The 14,646-nt window shown below is 39.3% G+C and overlaps 1 protein-coding gene across 1 annotated transcript; it reads left to right on the top strand.

Annotated features, from left to right (window-relative positions):
* Positions 1-4,044: 4,044 nt before the first annotated feature.
* On the top strand, positions 4,045-14,294 carry LOC124158510. Its single transcript, XM_046533633.1, has 3 exons — positions 4,045-5,977; positions 6,675-6,866; positions 12,950-14,294. Exons 1-3 carry the CDS (start codon positions 5,726-5,728, stop codon positions 13,724-13,726), a joined length of 1,221 nt encoding a protein of 406 aa, XP_046389589.1. The 5' UTR covers positions 4,045-5,725; the 3' UTR covers positions 13,727-14,294.
* The last annotated feature ends 352 nt before the right edge of the window (positions 14,295-14,646 follow it).

The following is a 14,646-nucleotide window of genomic DNA, read 5'->3' as shown; positions in this document are numbered from 1 at the left end:
TCATGTCTCAAGATATAATCAATTATGTTATTTCGTCTTCTTATCGAGGTTTTCAATTACTGCTGATCGGTGGTTCCTAGGCTCTCATTCCGGGAGAAGTCTTTGGAATTTTCGGACACATCAAACTCCCCTTCCATTTAAAAAAAAACTATCCCCGATAATGCATTACTTGGCCGTGACGTGGTAAACAGAAATTTTATGTGACGAAAGAAATTAATGATCTGCTAACCGTCGAAGAAATCGGCGCCGAAAGTAGGTATGGGTCGTTACTCGTAATTCCCCATCTCCTTGACTTCTCCGCAATACTTGCGCTCGTCTTCATACACTCCCAGGGATGCCGACAAAATAAATATTGGGTGGGGGGGAAAACCGTGGATCTTGCCCCGGGAAATTTTATAAGTTTTTTAAGCATTTTAGAGTAGTCATATGATCAATATTATAGAACCCTGATATCTCGAATCTCGATATCTGGACACTCCGGGGAAAATAGACAAGCCTGACAAATTTTTTCCTCACACCCATAACGAATTATTTGAGGGGAGAAGGCCCGAACTCTGGCATGAGACGTCACTCATTATAGTGCTACCGCCAGAATAAGTAACCGTGGTGCTGACTACGACGCTGGTTCAGTCACCGCGATGAAAAGATAAGTGATGCCTATTTTACTAAGTCAATAAGAAAGTATGTAGTCTGCGGGTTCTGAGAAAATACTTACACGCATATATAAGAATATTATCGAACTGAAATATTGCGTCTAATCCACGTTTTATATAACCTCAACGTTATCCAGAAGACAGAAAATATTTTATAACTGATTCATTGACCTGTCACGTTATCTTATGTTATGGAAGTTAAACAAGAAGTATTTACGCCGAAAATAAAATATTTGTTGTTAACTTTTGGCTTAAACGCTTAAAATCCTACCCTAGAGCCTGACGAAATAAGATGTTAAAATTATAATTGCCAGTGAAACATAAGGCCGTTGACACAACTGCTATTATTACGCTCAATATGCTAGAAAAAAATGCGTATGGTCCAGTCTAAGCTACTAAAACGTACCCGTACCTGGCGCTTAAGTATTTGAAATATTATTTGGGATGAGCAAAAGTCTCAATATCACTCCAGTAGACGCTTCCATCTAATAAAAAATCCGAAAGTCCTGCCAAATCACCAGCATAAATATTTGTATAGAAAAACATGATATCTTTTAAATTACACTTCAGATCTTACTTACCGTGCATGAAGTCATCACCACAAGGAATTTTATAGTTGCAGGAAAGAAAAAAACCACAGAAATAAAATACAGATATTTTATATTTTAATTAGTCAATCACAATAATATCTGATATGCATTTTTCTTCTTACCCTTATCTAGTTAGACGAAACAAATACTGTCATTCTCTTTTGAGCAAAAATTACTTAAAAGTGCATTGTCAGAAGCCATAATAACTATCTTCAATAGTTTCTCCGACGAATGTCCACTGTCACATCATCCACTTACAAAAAACAAATCCGCATCCACCATAGTTCTATATGTCACTTCTACCACTATGTCTTTCTGTCTTCTAGATGATAGTTCGGTAACTGTGAAGAAATGGCACCTTCCTCCAATCTGGGGACCTTTAATTCAACACGAATCACCCCATCTTCTCCGGCAAGGCCACAGATTTTTTTCTGATATCACTCGATGAGAAGGGAATTTCATACACCTAAAATTAATAAATAAGAAAATACCATATAAATTACTTGGTCATTTCATTTCCGCATTCTGCATTCCGTATTTTGCATGAGAAATATATCTAATGACTAGGATAGTAAATATAGGAGATGATGATGAGACAGAACCTCAATGATTTTTTTATTTAAAACTAGAGCATAAGATAATTTGAAATGATGAAAGCCGAACACCGTTCAATTCTGGTTCATTGCACCACTCACGATTGCAAGAGAAAAACGCATATTTCCATTTACGGGGGTCCAGACACACAAATAACCTATATAAGTTCCTGACGAGACTATGAATTTCTCATGATTGAACGCTTTATGCATATACATAATATGATATTAATCTGAAAGCAAGAATTGCTAAAAATGTATGTGCTTCCCTCTGTAATATAAGGCACTGCGCCAAAAATAAAATGACTATGATAGCTTCACCGAAAATAACCTAGCTTTTCAAATCTAAATTGCTAAAGTATAGATAAATAAGCATTTTTGCTGAGTCTCCGACGAATAGCACATCAAAGGGCAACCTAAGAAAAAATATTCGATCCTGCAAACTCGGCTGCTAATTCCCCGTAACTCCTTCAACCACACGTTTACCGATCGAAAGAATAGAAAAATCACTACTAAAATACAAGAATTTTCAAATGAACTGCCGCCACAATACCTTAAATCACCACTTTCAGTATAGGAGTCATTCATCAACATCCCCAAGCCACACTGGTTAGAAATTATATCTAAAATAATTACTGCGAGAAAGGGTACATACCTTACTGTTTTTCCTGGTGGTGAAATTGTCTCCCTTGATCGCCCAATTCCACTTGGTCTTCAACTCAGGATCTTTTGAAAAGCTAAAAACTTGAACTTAGGGTCCAGTCCGGGAGTTTTCTTCGCATACTGGCACTACCCTCGTGGGAAGGCATTTTTTGTAAGAATGCCTCACAAACACGTTTCTGAAGCCGAGTGAATGAAATTCAAGTATAAAGGAAACTTCACTATCCTCCGAAACTCCAATTATCACCAACTGACACCACAAAAATCCCAGAAGTGTGGTAAAACGTAACAATAATTCACTCGTAAACAAAGTGGTCTCCAACAGCAGCCGGAACAACACTGCACTTCTCGTGCTGACGTCAGAGCCAAAACCGTCACTTGTGATCGGGCCTTCTCTCTAGGTGGCTATGGCTCGGGCCCCCTCAGGCCCCATGGAGTCGGCGCCACTGTACACCCCGGATACATGAAATAAACAAGCAATCAATGTCACTGGATATTAATTGTTATTAAAGTATAACACAATGCTAGATAATTTTAGAGCGGAATTAAAATTATTCCAAAAGTTTCCACCCTAAATTACAATTTTCAGTTGAATATGAAAAAATAATACACTTCCATTCCTTGATATGTGAACGATAAAGCAAGATGACGGATCCATTAATATACATTGGTGGAAAAAAACACAGAAATCGGACAGATATTTAAATTTTAACCCTCACCTTCCTCTTAAAATATATTAAATGTAGCCATTTAACTAATACTTAGGGCTCTAAACTTGAGTGATAAAGTTTTTCACAAAAACACTAAAAATAATGGAGACTATTCTGAAAATTAATCACTTCCCAAAAGATTCATCCACACTATAATTCACACTAACAGTGTATAATATACGTTCAAATACACAACATTCACTAAATAATATAGCCTTATCAAATGCAACAATATCCTCATGCCGTGGGATCATATATATATAAATAAATTATCCGAATAAATTATGAAAGTATTTGAGAAAAAAATTACAAAATTGCTCACAGAAATCATAACACTGTCAACAATCATCTTTTTACAAAAATAAATCGGAGACCCCTAAAAAGTAATGTAATATATAAAATTCCATGTTTCGAATGTAATAGTTGCCACAGAGGACAGGCATCACAATATATAAAGAACACCATAAATCATCGATAAATAAAAGAATAACGCCATGTGCTCTCGTAAAGCATATTGTAGGCAATAGCCATGCTTTTGATTGCGATAATGCTGAAATTTTATTTTATGAAAATAATAAAAAAAAGAATTATTAAAGAAATGAATAATATATCTAAAGATAAAAATGACTGCAACATAAGATCAGACATTAACAATCTCAGTAAAAGTTATTTTGATTTAATCAATCCAAATTGATGGTAACCATGATATTTTATTAACCTAACAACAATCGATAAACAAAACGCAAATCAGGTATGGCAACATTCTTATCTTTTATTTTTCATTTAGCATTTTTTATATTTTCATTTTATTGTTGTAAAAATGTCATTGCAAAATTGTTCATCTCTTCATGTATTAATTTATTGCAACTATAATTCATAACTCTCATGATTGAATAATTTCGAAAAGTCGGCAAAAATTTTGCATTTCATTTTACTGACCTACTCTCCAAGAAATAAATAATTACTTATCAATTAATTCGAACAGTGACTGGTGTCTTTTATTTCGGACTCGCCTATACCAGTGTATCAACTTATCTTTCTCACTCATACCTAATCCTTAAACCTCGAGTTAACACCGCAAACACTAAAAAAATTGTTCTTTATTATTTGCTCCGCTGTGTGCAGCGGATACGGTAGCGAGGCGGGCGAGGCCAAACTATATACGCGCTCTCCCCATTTCCTAAGAGCTGCGCTGGTTTGGCTGATCGTAATGGGAGCGACGCGGAACGGACGGTTTCCCTTCGCGCCGAAAACTCCATCGCGCGCCACTCCACCGCACCATCTCGCGGCGAGCGTTGTAACTGGATCGTTGGAGCGGTGGAGCGGAGCGATGACCGTTGCTGGCGTCAGTGGAATCTCGTTTGGAGCTCGGGGTAGTGAGTTTGCGGCTGCCCTTGGGAACGTCTTTTTCTTGGAACGCTGTGATCGGTGTCTTGTTTAGTGAATTATCTCTCGTAGTTGGTGCGTAGTAGCTCCAAATAAGCTTCATCCTGTCGTTCATCGTGAAAAATCATCCTTACAGTGGAATAGTTTGGAAGGATTTGAACGATAGCGTGGGCAGGAAAGTGCTTCCTGCGTTGCCACTTGTTCCACAGGTGCGGTGTTGCCATTTTGTTATTTACACACGCGGTGTGTTTGAGGAGAGTAGCATTACGTCATCATGATTCTTCGGTGCCAAACATCTAGGTGATGTTTATGAAGAGGTGAAGTGTCATTCTGTGACCCCGCATCAGTGTTTATCTCGTTCACCTTCCGTTCTGAGGCCGTGACTTAATTGGACGTGAACATCTGTGGCGTCGAAGCTCCGCCTTGTGGAAATATGAATTGGTGAAATCGAGGTGTTGGAAATACGCATAAATGATACATTTTTGTGAATAAAATGTTTGACAGCCGCTGGAAACATTTTAGAATTTTCGGGATCCTAGATTCGGCAAACCTTACGATTGTTTGTGGACCTTACAAGTGCCTTTTCCCTCGTGTAGTGTAGTTCTGTATCTGATTTCCTGGTAGGAGGATATTCAGGGGGTAGTGAAGAAGTTCTCTATCCCGGCCATCATATTATTTTCCCCGATCTAATAGCTAGCTACTGTATTAATTCTTGAGATAAACTAACCTTTGAAGTGGTGTTAAACTTGGGTAACGAACTTGTGCTACAACATAGCTTGTTTGGTTTTGTATTTCTTTGATGTTCAATAACTCGGCAGGTAAACAAGTGATAATATTTACCTGCCTATTTCTTAAGCGCTAAAAAAGGTCTACAACAGGCGGTGGAAGGGATGTTCTGATTAACAGTGACTCGTTCGATAGTTGTTTATGCTGCTGTTGAGTCTCGCCGTTCAACTGTGGAGCTCCATTGTCGTCCAAGCCAGTCCTTAAATTGTCGGGTGCAACATTGGAACGGAGCGTTGACTAGCACGTGGCCGTGAAGTCTTCCTTGGAGTACGAGATAGTGCGTTTTTCAGCTTTATTTTCGGAATCACTCGCATTTCAAGAACTATTAGCAAAAGAAATTTCGGGCAATGGATACGTCAGACGAAGAAGTGCCGCTTGTCTCCACGAAACCATTTGTCACGCGAGTGATAGAAATGTTTCGTGATCATCCCTGTTTGTGGGACCCAATGGATCCGTCGTATCGTGACAGGTACAAGAGAGACGACGCTCTCGATGAGATTCTGAAGCTGTTCCTGGAGCGGAACCCCAAAGCAACGAGGGTGACCGTCTGGAAGAGAATCCAATCCTTGCGGGGTGCATTTAGGAAAGAGAGAAACAAGGTAAGGAATCCTGAAATTGCAATTTCCAGCTATTTTTACTCTCAGTGCCTTCGTCTAAATTTAAGAGGTTTCAAACTTGGTTGAGGTTTTTTTTACGAAAAACATTCAACACTCTTCATCATCACGTAGATGTAGATCACCTGGCAACAGTAGCGTAACTATGGGGGGATGAGGATGATAGGTCCCCCCCTAATCCTCAGATAATCAAAAAAATTTTTAAGCAAATGTCTAGTTTTAACATATTAACTGCATCTGCTTGAAGCTAAATTCCAGGTGACAAAATGATGTTAAATGTATTTCCAGGCATGTCATTTTTCAAACATTTTCCCGGACCCCTCTTGGGTTGCCTGGGGGGGGGGGGGGGTCGCCCTCCCAGGCTCCCCATTTCCCCCCTCAAAGAATTTTCCTATTTACGCCACTGCAAGGAAGGCTACTTGGGTTTCCCACCGGTTCAATGTTGACGTGACTGCCGTCGTTTTGGAAATCAAGTCATTTGCAATCTTCAGGGCTTTAGTCCGGCTCTCATTTTAATCCAGTAAAGATTTATTTCCAATGCTGATAGAGCTATTTTAAATAATAATTTATTAAAAAATTACATTTTGATAAAAACTTCTCTGTGCTCACATCATATTACTGTGTTTTGAAATTACAATTCAGATTTCAAATCCTGATTTTTTTTCCACGCATTTCTTCTCAGGTGAAGATGTCCAGGATAGCTCACAGCGCTGGTTTGGGTCACATTCATGTACCGAGACTCTGGTACTACAACCTCATGAAGTTCTTGGAAGACAACGAGCCCTACAGACAAACACGCAATCCCCACATCATCGTGAAAAGGGCCATTGCAGATGGCATATTGAAGATTGAGCCTTTAAGGCCTGCTGAAGAGGTAACATTGTTGAATAATTATAGTAATATTCTGAATGTGTTTATTGTTGACAAAACTAATGGGCGGAACCTTTCTGATTATACTATATTATTGCCCCTTCGTTATTGAAAAGCAATGCTTGTACCTATATTGCACCATTTATTACGTAAATTGGGTCAAAAATGTATCCTAAAAAAATGAGTGGCACTAATAATGTTCTTTGATGAGATTTGACTTCTATATAATAGGGTTGTTTCCTATTATTTTTTATTGCCTAAATCGAATGATTATTGCTCCTGGAGTACGCATTTCAAATTCACGCTCACACACATTCGCAAAAGTGAAAATTTTCAAGCGCACGTAAACGCAACGGCTTAGTATGAATGCTGGGAAAAGCTCGTGTGACGTCGTTCTGGTTCTTGCTGCCGTCTTGTGAGGCGACCTTAGTGTGAGGATACGTGCGATGCAGGCTGATAACAGGTAGCGGAGTACCCTGCTAGCAGGTAGAGCTTGGCTTAAATCAGGATTATTAATACCCTATCAAACGAAGGAAACTTTCCGACCTTAGGCAATTTTAATGGGTAATTATTAAGAGATGTGTTTCCCTGAGCTCTGTGCCGCATGCATGCATTGGTAATCTCAGACGATGTAAAACTCCTATCTACTCGTATAGAATCTAGGTCCCTGTGACGGCACGTGGAGTGGTATCGCATGGGCCCCAATCTGGCCTTTTTCAAATGAGGTTAAAAGTGACCATTAGCACTCGTCTAAACTGGGATTTCTGAAACCATATAATTTGTATATTATGAATACACTAACTGTGGGTAACGAATCGCAATCAATGCCTTTCGTTTTCTTTGATGAAGGATACTACCCTTTTGTGAGGCTATGAAAATGAAGCTGGGAGCGTGGTAACAGAAGCATTTGCTTACATTTCCATTGGAGAATAATTGTAATAATACTATTTCGTAGGCGATGCCTTTTCGAATGCCCTGCTTAATCGTTTTGGAGAACATAAATGCTGACTATGGATATTTGACGTTTTCCTTACATTAATTATTTATTAAATATTCTACCGATTAAGTTATGTCTTTATAGAGAAATTAAGAAGCATTCTGACAGCCTCCCCTTCCTACATGTACTTCCCTATTCTATTCACCGTAAGGCGTACTACCTATCATTCCATCGAAAAATGTCCTATCACCCCGGGCTGTCTCCATTGCCAACTTGTAGATACCTTTTCCATTAATTCACAATGTCCCCTTACGTTCCATCAAAAATCCTATCCTCTTCCTTCCTCGTTAGCCCAACATTCTACCCTCTGAAACAGTTTTCAAAATCCCTTTCCCACTCAGTATTCGCACCATAGATGCCTTTTATCCCCTCCGTATCTCATCTAGAAGCTGCCTCTCCTCACCCACCATATCCAGCACTTCGTCGTTCCTCCTCCTCTCCGTCCACTTCACCTTCTCCATTCTTCTCCAGACCCACATCTCCAATGCCTCTCGTCTTCTCGCGTCCTCCTTGAATTTTAGAAAGAACTGCATAGTAATAACATCCAAGCAGGAGGACATTGCACTTCATTTATATTCTTCAAATGTAGGGGTTCGAAAAACATGCCTGGGTAAAGAGAGATCCATTTTCGTGCAAGAGCAAAATCAGCGCCAAGCTATTGTTTGTGAAAATGTTTTGATCTATTATACGTATTATAGGGTTTATTTTTCACCGATATCACCTAATGATAGAGGCTTAATGGCAGTAGTTAGGTAGGATATAATATTATAATATGTGACTTAATTTCATTAATTTGCATGATTCAGGGTGCGTTCCGAAAGTAATGCAATTATTTGTCAAAAGTAATTTTTTGAACAGATTTGCACAAAAACTTCTTATTCTTCAAAGTACTACTTGCACATTTATTCCTGTGACATCCGTAACTGATACGCGCCCTAGCAGTCAAAATCAACAGCTGGCTTGACATTTACTCAGTGAATTTTGTTTGGTATTTTATGTGCGTGCCTAATAATTACGTCAGACCGTAGTATCTGCTATGGCATTATTACATTTTTTTCAATTTATCCCACTATTTTCTTTAACTTTCTGCATTTTAGAGCACTATTTCCCTAAATGTTGCCAAGAGCAACCCAGTGCGCAGAACAACGTCTTTTATCCGTGGAGGATAATTTTTGAGTGGAGAAATTATGTAAAAGCTGGGCCATTTCATTAAAAGGGAGCCTTCAGGTGACAAAAAGGAAAGTTTTTCGATGAATCGATGTTATTTTACCACGTCAGAATCATCAACAGATAATAATACTGTAATTATAAAAATTAAGTTGACCCACGTCTTTGCATTGAGTTGAAACTAGATGATAATTAAGTTAATTTTCCGAAGTGAATATGACCGAAGACCGGAAGAATAGCGGAATGTATATTGAAGCCGAAAAAATAATTTCCGAACTAGGTTTGCCGATTGCCTATCAATCATCTATGGGGAGAAGATTAGATGTTAAACCCAAGAGGGTGGGTATAGTAAATCACCCACCCTTTCGAATTCACGTTACCTCTATGGGGCGTGAAGTCATCATTTCACCACCGAATGGGAATCTTGCCCTTTGGCTGGTTAACATCAATTCTCCTCCCAGCAGATGATTGCCCAGCTAATCGAAATACTATCTCAGAAGTGTTTATTGTGCCAAATTTAGTTGTTATTCGGACATTTAAATCCTATGATTGGTTTGGCGTTGCTTTAAAGCAGCTTTCCACATAATTCCCCCAAGAGTTAATTCTTTTGCATCAACTTACTTAATGCCTTTGTAAAACTTCAACTGTTACTCCATGAATCTCATCCAAGACCTTCCTTTACCATTCATGCTTCATGTCAATCACTCCAGTTTGAATAGGTGAGAGAAGAACTCACCACTGACTAAGCCACAGGCGTGTGAAATGAACTAATTCAGAGAAGGGGGGATGTTACTTTCTCTTGGCCACTTCCGGTGATCCATATTGTGCGGGAGGAATTAGACGTAAACAGCCCAAGCGGTGAGGGAATTCATTAACAAGAGGAGTCTCTCCGCAGCTGAGAATATTAGCATTGACGTCAGGAAGCAATTTATTAGGACTTACTTTTGGAGCATGCGTCTTTGAGGCAGCGAGGCATGGACATACACATATATGTATCTACTCACAAATACGTGTGCTTTATATTTATGACCCGATAATTATCTTTAACTTATTTATAAAACCAAGTAGTTGTGATTAAATATGGATCGGATAAACAAGAATAAGGAGGTGAGGAAGGAAGTGAGAATAAGGGATGAGACAAGGATGTGCTCCGTCCCCCGTAATTTTCAACGTGTTCTTTGTGAAAGCGGTTAGCGAAATAAAAGAGAAAGCGCCAGGAGTGAAAATAGACGGTGAAAAAGCTTGCATGCTGTGTTTAGCATTTGACGTACAGTCTTAGCAAAGACCGTGAAAGAATTTTATCCTGAAGACTGTTTTATCAAGCATAGAAAATATAATGTCGTGATATAAGGTGAAGATCTACACAAAGAAAACTAAAGTATTTGTCTTCAGTAGAATAGGAGTGGCGAAGGCCTACCTTAAACTAGGAATCCAAAAAATTGAGTTTTGCTTCTTGGGTAGTCGAGTTAGCAACGATGGACGAAGCAAGAGGGAGAAAGCCAGAAGAAAAGCTCAAGCGAAGAGGGCACTTCTTAAAAAGAGAATCCCTTTACAGCTGAGGATATAAGCGATGAAGATAGGAAGTAATTTATTTGGACTTGTATTCGGTGCATGCTTCCTCGCTCCATTCTCCTATCAGCTAATATTTTCACACCTACGTATTTCTTCTCTTTCACATCTCTCTTTACTTATCCCATATATTTTGTTCGAGGTCTTCCTTTTCCATTCTTGCCTTCCACTTGTCCTTCGACGATTGTCTTCATCAGGCCAAGATGTCTCAAGATGTGGCCTATAAGGTTGTTCCGTCTTCTTATTAAGGTTTTCATGAGGCTTATCTTCTCTCCTACTCTTCTTAGGACTTCCTCGTTACTAACTCGGTCGATCCATTTGATTTTCATCATTCTTCTGTAGCACCACATTTCAAAGGCCTCTATCCTTGCTTTCTCCGCTGCGGTCATTGTCCATGCCTCACTTCCGTATAGGAGCGTAATCCAAATGTAGGTTCTTATAAATTGTTTCCTTACTTCCATATTTAAGTTTTCCGCTGTAAGCAGGTCTCTCTTTTGGTGGAATTCTCTCTTCGCTTGGGCCATTCTACTAATAATTTATTTCTTGCTTCTCCCGTCACTAGTTATCTTGCTTCCCAAATAACAGAATTCATCCACCTCCCCCGGTGTTTGCTTACCTATTTTAATGTTAGTCTTGACTTCTTCTCTTCTGCTGCATACTAATATCTTCGTTTTCGTATGAATAATATCGTCATAACGATACATGATGGTAAAATGAAAATTATGGTCGAAGGACAGGTGGAAGGGAATAAGGGCAGAGGTAGGCCACGAATGATATATAAATTGCAGGTGATGAAGGATGCGGAGCAGAAGAATTATGTAGGTGCTCAAAGATTAGCCGAGGGGAGAATTGATTATAGAACCGCGTCAAATCAGTCTCAGAATTGATGACTGTTGATGATGATGGAAAATTGCCGGTAACTTTTAAGCTACTGATCACCAACAGACATTGTTGCAATGTACGTTACGTACCTTATAATGATGCTGTAAGAAATGGAAGCTTATTGTGGGTGCTTGAAGACATAAACCGCGGAATAGCCGAAAGTTAACTTAAGTCAGAGTTATCTCAGTAGAAAGTAACTAGGCAGAGTTAAAATTTCCCTATCTGAATAAGTAACTGATTAAAGTTGGAGTAAAATATTGTAACCTTACGTCCACCCCTTCGTTAGAAAATATTACTATAACCCTTTCTTGTAAAAGTTACCAGTGGGACCTTCAATTCAAACGAATTGTTTCAATTATTATTGACCGAGTGTCTTCCGTTTGTACCCTCCTCTTCTCATATTTCTGACAATAGCCGGGTCATTAAACATTGTACGAGTCCTTTAGGACAATGTCTGTGTGTAGTGTCGTGTTTCTGAGTGTGGAATAGCTTTCCGAAATTATTGCTGTCATTCTCCTCGACCCCGCTGGCGACGTTATGTCGCCGATTGTGTTTTAACCGGTGGATTTTACAGATTTACCCTAAATTACTTTGCCTATCCCTTTCCCTTCTCTAAAAGACATAGGATTTTGGTGATCACTTTCCTCATGTTCAATACTCAGGTATGGATTACACAGTGGCGTAACTGTGGGAGGGGGTGGGGTGAGGGGATGTATCACCCCCGCCCAAAGCCTCAGAGAAATCAAAAAAATTATTTAGAAATCTTGTCTGGGTTTGATACATAATAACTTCATCTGCTTAAAGTCAAATTTTAAGAGCCAAAATGATGTAAAATGCATTTTCAGGCGTGTTATTTTTTAAAATTTTTCCTGAACTCCCAGTTTCCAGCGGGGGTAGCCCCCACTAGCTCCCCCCTCAAGGCCCCCTCATCCCCCAAAGCACATTCCGAGTTAAGGCACTGGATTACACGATTTCTACGACGAGGCATTCGCGGACATTGTCATTAAGTGTTCTCGCGTATTCTCGTTTGAGGGTGCGATCCGATACTAGGGCGGCTAAATAATCCACTCAACACCGCATTTGTTATGATGTATTCGTCTGGGCATATTCATCGCCTTCACGTAAAACTACGCTGCCATATTTCATTCTTAGACATCTTGTTATTTTCTTCTGTTGGACAAACGTCGTACCCAAATTCGATCGGATCGACATTCACCATTAATTAACGATTAAAATTTACTGAATCATTGAATTAAAAAGTTTAACGAATGAATTTAAAAATTTGATATTTTATAAAAAGTAACGATAAATAAAATGGTTGGCTACGTAGTTAAATATTAATTTTAATTGTTATTTTTTGAAAATCCTTAATCCCAAACGTTTTGACTATAAATTTGTAATATTGTCCTTTTTTTGTGAAACTTGTGTGTGTTAAACAAAGTCTTTTTCTAAATAAAATGTTACATTTCCAGGACGATACGATCGGAATGGTTGAAGAGGAAGTGGAGGGCTGGGAGAAGGACGACGACTCAATCGAACTCGACTCGTCTGGCATGTCTGCTTCTGAACTGTCACCTGCACCGCAAACTCCACAACCATCGCAAGAACTGTCGACGAGTAATGTCAGAGAGCTGTCGACGGGTAATGTCAGAGAACTGTCGACGAGTAATATCAGAGAACTGTCGACGAGTAATATCAGTTTAAAACGTCCGCCCGAACAACAGCAGCCGGAGCCGGTCACGATCAAAATTGCGAAAATCAGAGAACTGTCGACGAGTAATATCAGTCAACTGTCGACGGGTAATATCAGTCAACGGTCGACGAATAATATCAGAGAACTGTCGACAAGTAATATCAGAGAACTGTCGACGAATAATATCAGAGAACTGCCGACGAGTAATATCAGAGAAATTTCGACGAGCAATAACAAAGAACTGTCGACGAGCAATAACAAAGAACTGTCGACGAGTAATACCAGTTCAAAACGTCCACCCGAACAACAGCAGCAGCCGGAGCCGGTCACGATCAAAATTGCGAAAATCACCACCGAACCACGGCAATCACAGGAGTCGTCAGTCGTTGGTGGGCCGTCGAGGAGACAACACGACGTGTTTGGGGAGCACGTCGCCGAAAAATTGCGTTCCTTACGCCCGGACATGGTGCCTTTTTGCCAAAAGTTGATAAACGACGCGATATTTTACGCCGAAATGAACGTTCTCGGGATTCGTTCAAGGATCATGAACAATTGAGTGAGAGTGGAATAAAACTCTTATTCTTTACTGAACTGACTGATGAACTGAGCTTATTGATGAGCTGAACTGACTGATAAGCGGAAGAACCCACCGATGTGAAAAGACTGATTTCTCAAAAAAACCTTGCAATGTTTATTTTTTGTTAATCGTCAATAGATATATTCTGAAAAAATAACCTACGATTTTTCTATGCATAATGTGGAAATGATGTTTGGTGAAACTGCATTGTAAATTAATTTGATCTCTTTCTTTTGATGACGTGATATTTTACGCCAAAGTGAATGCGCTTGGGAATGAAAAAATGCTTCAAGGAATGTGAAAGATTGGGTGAGATTAGAAAAAAGCGTCTGGGATCCGAACTATATTGATCTGAACTGACTGATAAACTGAAAATACTGATGAATGGAAGAACCTACCGTTAAGGATAGACTGATTCGTAGAAAAAAAGCCTGAAAATGTTTATTTTTTGAAAAATGTCTATAATAAATATACTCCGTGGAAACCAGCGATTTTTCTATGCATAATCTGGAAATTGTGTTTGATTAAACTCTATTGTTTATCATTTTGACCTCTTTCTTTCCATATTTTGCACAGTGCTCGGCGAGCCACCTGTAGGGTGTTTGGCAGGGGCTGTTGACCAATCGCCAGCATGCAGCAGGATCCCCAAATTCACACCAAACTGTCATAAAAATACAATAACAAAATATATGCGAGCTCACACCATTCCTGTGGCTTCATTTCCTGAGCAGAATGACTGCTGACGCGTCCCATTTATGAAATTCCATCTCTCTCTCTCTCTCTTGTTCATTCAGCTTTTCGGAGATTGCTATCATAGCCTGTCCTAAGTAGATTCTGTGGTAGAGGCAGAGAAGTTCATATAACCCCAATATAAGTGTATGCACCGTAGGAGAGAATAG

Source organism: Ischnura elegans, chromosome 5, assembly GCF_921293095.1.
Source record: "Ischnura elegans chromosome 5, ioIscEleg1.1, whole genome shotgun sequence".
Lineage (NCBI taxonomy): Eukaryota > Metazoa > Arthropoda > Insecta > Odonata > Coenagrionidae > Ischnura > Ischnura elegans.
This window is presented reverse-complemented; position numbering and strand designations above follow the sequence as displayed.

What these genes read in the sequence shown, in the direction of transcription:
- LOC124158510 (XM_046533633.1), top strand. Translation starts at nt 5,726, where the DNA reads ATGGATACGTCAGACGAAGAAGTGCCGCTTGTCTCCACGAAACCATTT. An exon ending in TTAGGAAAGAGAGAAACAAG is followed by an intron (nt 5,978 to 6,674) that starts GTAAGGAATCCT and finishes ATTTCTTCTCAG; the next exon opens with GTGAAGATGTCCAGGATAGC. An exon ending in CTTTAAGGCCTGCTGAAGAG is followed by an intron (nt 6,867 to 12,949) that starts GTAACATTGTTG and finishes TTACATTTCCAG; the next exon opens with GACGATACGATCGGAATGGT.